The 5,060-nt window shown below is 39.5% G+C and overlaps 1 protein-coding gene across 1 annotated transcript in view; it reads right to left on the bottom strand.

Moving 5' to 3' along the window:
- Window positions 1-5,060, bottom strand: part of LOC106878158 (mRNA (2'-O-methyladenosine-N(6)-)-methyltransferase) — a 28,879-nt gene that overhangs the window by 3,890 nt on the left and 19,929 nt on the right. The window contains exons 9-12 of the mRNA XM_052978046.1: window positions 2,853-3,028; window positions 2,333-2,419; window positions 1,922-2,106; window positions 908-1,001 (exon numbers count right to left, since the gene is read on the bottom strand). Coding sequence (XP_052834006.1) covers window positions 908-1,001; window positions 1,922-2,106; window positions 2,333-2,419; window positions 2,853-3,028 — 542 coding nt within the window. The remainder of the gene's footprint in view (window positions 1-907; window positions 1,002-1,921; window positions 2,107-2,332; window positions 2,420-2,852; window positions 3,029-5,060) is intronic.

The following is a 5,060-nucleotide window of genomic DNA, read 5'->3' as shown; positions in this document are numbered from 1 at the left end:
CAGGGCATTTATTATTATTATTACTTATGGCCGTTGCCAGTACTGCCTGACTGGCCTCCGTAGGATTTTCGAGCGAGATCGTTGCCAGTGCCCCTGGACTGGCTCTTGTGCGGGTGGCACATAAAAGACACCATTTCGAGCGTGGCCGTTGCCAGTATCACCTGACTGGCCTTCGTGCAGGTGACACGTAAAAGCACCCACTACACTCTCTGAGTGGTTGGCGTTAGGAAGGGCATCCAGCTGTAGAAACTCTGCCAGATTTAGATTGGAGCCTGGTGTTGCCATCCGGTTTCACCAGTCCTCAGTCAAGTCGTCCAACCCATGCCAGCATGGAAAGGGACGTTAAACGACAATGATGATGATGAAGTGAACACAAGAACACAAGCCCAGAGTGAAAATAGCAAGACAATATTTACAAATCATATCAGGGCTGCTTTGTTGAACAAGCATTTTCATGATGAGGAAGGGGTAATGTCTATCACACTTTAAGGACCTTGGTGATTAATGGGAGGGCAGGAGAGGGTTGGGCTCAGACCAAAGTGACAGGTGAGGCTGTTAGAGCAGGCAACCCAAGTAGGCCACAACAGGATTTGAACTCAGAATGCCATGAGCTGAAACTACAAGACATCTCATGCAACAATCCCACCAGTCCACCCACCTGAAACAAGGTATTTCAATTTATTGAGGCAAAGTGACTTGCAGAAAATAGCAATTCTATGTCTTTGGTAAACATTTAACATCGCAACTGAAATGACCGTGAAATTTGATTTTGCAGTTGAAGGGTTAACTGAGACAAAAGCGAGTATAGTTAAGGGTTGACGATGTCAGCTGAACATAGTAGGGCTAGTGGGGACTGGTTAGTGGAGGTGTCTAAGAAGGGGTTATAATGAAAGAGTAGATAACCTACCTCAAAATGATCAATCATAGCCTCCATCAATTCATCACAGAAGGGGGGGTTGGCTTCGAATGAGCCACTTAATGGATGGAACTGAAGGATTGAGCTGAAAGAGAGAAAATGCACAGAAATATATATATATATATATATATATATATATATATATATATATATATATACATACATACATACATACATACATACAAACATATATATTATATATATATATATAAACATTCACAACAAGCTTCTTTTAGTTTCTGTCTCCCAGATCCACTCACGAGGCATTGGTTGTCCTGGGGCTATAGTAGAAGACGCTTGCCTAAGGTGTCTTGCAGTGAGACTGAACCCAGAACCATGTGGTTGGGAGACAAGCTTTTAACCACACACAATAACAAATAGAAGGTTATATTGTTACCTTCACACACACACAGTGTTGTTAACAAAATGTTATTACCCTCACATATACAGATACCATACACACACACACATATACAATAATGCTAGCAAGAACACTGTTTTGAAACCATAACAAGCTTACCAAGTCAACACTGTATCTTACTTTTGTGTTAGTTGTGTGTTGTTTCTATTTTAAGTCTATGTCTATAGGTTGCCTATAGAATCTAGAGTCAGCACTGAAAGTTACGATGTTCATAAATGAATATGTCTATGTAAACAATGTGATCAAAGATAGAAAAAAGTAATGGGTGTATATGTATATCTCAGGAGTACTTGCTCTTTCATCAGTACCTCTGATTTTGTAACCTGTTTTTCCTGTTCAATTGCATTGTTTACATAGATGGCATAACTTGTAGGGCTGGCTCTGAATTCTATAGAAAATTTATAAAGATAAACTAACTAGTAGTTAGTTTACTGAACGTGGTGGAATTTGAACTCAGAACATGGTGACGGGCGAAATACCACTAAGCATTTTGTCCAGCACACTGATGATTCTGCCAGCTCACTGCCTTAATAATAATAATAATAATAATAATATGTTAAATAAAAAGTGATGCTGTTCCTTACCCTCGAGAGCCAAAGTGACAGTCTGTGTCAGAAAAAGCCGAACAATACTGACGGAAGTAGCAGTTGAGTGGTGAGGCAAAACACTCGCAGGTAACGCCAAAACTCTGGTTCAAACACTGAAAAACACTGATCGGTAATGCTGCTTGTGTCTCGAACCCTTCCCTTGGCTGGATTCCAAAATACGTCTGTGGAAGAGAAGGAACCGTAAACATTAGAGAAATGTGGCTGTTGTTGGGTCTGGAGAAAGGTGTAAAGAATAGGAAGAAATATTGTAAAGTATTTGATCAATGCTCTAACAACTCTTCTAATCCCCCTGTGGTCATGAAAACGAGTGATTTGGGAGAGATTGGAACTCGTGACCTCCCGATTAAGAGGCTGCAAGAGATACTTGTGATACATGTCAAAGCTTACCTCATATCGGCGCAGCAGACACCAACATCGTGCCAAGAAATAGTCGAATTTGGGGTCATCGCGACAGTTTAATCGGTACAATTGCTCCTGGAGACAAAGAATAACAAAATATATAAATACAAACGAAACAGTGAGAACGGAGGGGGGGGGGGAATCATTACCATCATCATCATCAACATCATTGTGATGAATATTACATCACTCACATCCAAACAATACAATTTCTCCAACACAGTCATGATGCACCTCACAACACAACTACAACACCATCCTAACAACACTATCTCTCCCACACACACCAGACAAACCTCCACCCTGACACATCTATCACACATTTGTCTCAACAACAGAATCACTTTACAGTCACTCAGTTTGCTAGAAATAGCAGTAAAATCTACCTCAATTCACACACAACCACCTTATATTAAAACTATAAAAATAGTAGGAGACATATAAAGTAATGTACTTTGGGATGGTCACAGCTGGAGGAGGAGAGAGAAGTATTACTGGTTTTACTCACCAATTTGTGAAAGTGAGACGTGTTTATCTTCTGTTTCTCACTGTTGTAACGGAGTATTGTGACATCGTTCTCGGTCTGTACCTCCACCTGACTCAATCTCGGGGTCGGGTAATACATCTGTACAGGGTAGCAGATGACCTTGTGTTTGGTGGTGGGGTATGACACAGAAGCAACCGCTGGCAGGAGGAGGTGGGAAAGAGACAAAAAAAGATGAGACAGGTTTGGATGGAAATTATGGAGACACATACATTTTTAATACAGAGAGAAATACACAGAACAAATACACACACGTGTGTGTATATATGTATATATATATATATACTCTTTTTTTTACTCTTTTACGTGTTTCAGTCATTTGACTGCGGCCATGCTGGAGCACCGCCTTTAGTCAAGCAAATCGACCCTAGGACTTATTCTTTGTAAGCCTAGTACTTATTCTATCGGTCTTTTTTTGCCGAACCGCTAAATTATGAGGAGGCGAACACACCAGCATCGGTTGTCAAGCGATGTTGGGGGGACAAACACAGACACACACACATATATACGACGGGCTTCTTTCAGTTTCCGTCTACCAAATCCATTCACAAGGCTTTGGTTGGCCCGAGGCTATAGTAGAAGACACTTGCCCAAGGTGCCATGCAGTGGGACTGAACCCGGAACCATGTGGTTCGTAAGCAAGCTACTTACCACACAGCCACGTATCGTAAGATCGCCTATATTGCTAGAAACAAGAGTCAAATACCTTTATAAGTACAGTCTGTCTTTTTGTGGCTATAAGGGTTTTTGATAGTTGTTTCCAGCAATATAGGTGCTACCCTACACCCTCAGTTACTATTTGTGACAATTGAACTTTTCCTTTTCGGTTTTATATTGCGTCTAGACATCTTTGTTATTTATGTATATACCATAAATCCTCGAGTATAGTCCACCCTTGAGTATAATAAGCAGGAGATTTTTAGCGGGTTGTACCTCTGAAAAATTTACACCTTGTGTATAATACGCATCCCTTCTCTAACTTGAGTCAAGGAGGTCTATATAACGCCCTTGGTTTGTAAACATATATACGGTAAGTTCCTTTATTATTATTATTGTATATATAACAATAATGCAAACGTGTAGCTTTTTTGTTCATTTTGTTTGCAGAAAATAAAGAAATAACAGTCATAACGTCAGGGAAAAATAAATATTAAGTAAATTGCCTTTATATATTTATCCCTATCAGTTAAAAAAAAGCCAAAACATTTATTCAAACCCTTCAAATTCAACATCAAATAACTGTTTCCATTTGTTCCTCCCTAAACATGTCAGCATCAGAAGATTCTCTTTCATTGATTTCATCTTTCCATACAGCATCATCCTAAATACCATCCAGTACAGACGATATCCAACTCTTTTATTCTAATAAATGTTGCTTACTGCAAAATATGGATGATTCTTTTATGACTTGATTGCTTTAGGTTTAGCTTAAGGTATTTTCGCGCCCGAAAACACAAAATGCGCCAAAATAAATAAACATTGCCGGACAACAAACAAGAGACTGGGACATGGTTTCGGAAATATTTCTTATTTTTAACCTCGTATATCGTACGCACAAAAGGGATTTCGGTCAAACTAAAGGGTTTGAATCGGTGGGAAATAAAAAAAAAAGTAAAATATTCTAATAGGTGTAAAACGACTTGCTCTGAACGAATATGAAGAAAAAAAGAAAAATGCGCTCCCACGAAAGGCGGGGGCGGGGAGCGGACTCGGAACATTCACATCGTCACATATCGTCAGTCCATGGCCTCTGAATTATAGTGTTTGACCCGGTGACAAAATTAAAAAGAAAAATTAGTGTAACAGGTGTAAAACAACTTGCTGGGAACGAATATGAAGGAAAAAAACAAAATGCGCGATCGCGAACGGGGGAGTGGGTGAGGAGAGGGCTTGGAACCTTCACATCGTCGCACATCACACACACACACACACACACGTTTCAAAGTAACGAAATTGGAGAAAAAATGCAGATTTATACAAGAGGATTTACGGTATATATATATTTATATACAGAGGGTGATCAATTGAATATTAATTTCAATTTAAAACCAAGTGATCTAGCACAAAAATTGCATTACATGCGTATAAGAAAGGATGACCACTAAGTGGTCATCCGATATGCTAAAAAGAGGTCATCAACGAGTCAAACACAAAAAAAAGATCATGTTCTAC

Source organism: Octopus bimaculoides, chromosome 30 (genome assembly GCF_001194135.2).
Source record: "Octopus bimaculoides isolate UCB-OBI-ISO-001 chromosome 30, ASM119413v2, whole genome shotgun sequence".
NCBI classification, from domain to species: Eukaryota; Metazoa; Mollusca; class Cephalopoda; order Octopoda; family Octopodidae; genus Octopus; species Octopus bimaculoides.
This window is presented reverse-complemented; position numbering and strand designations above follow the sequence as displayed.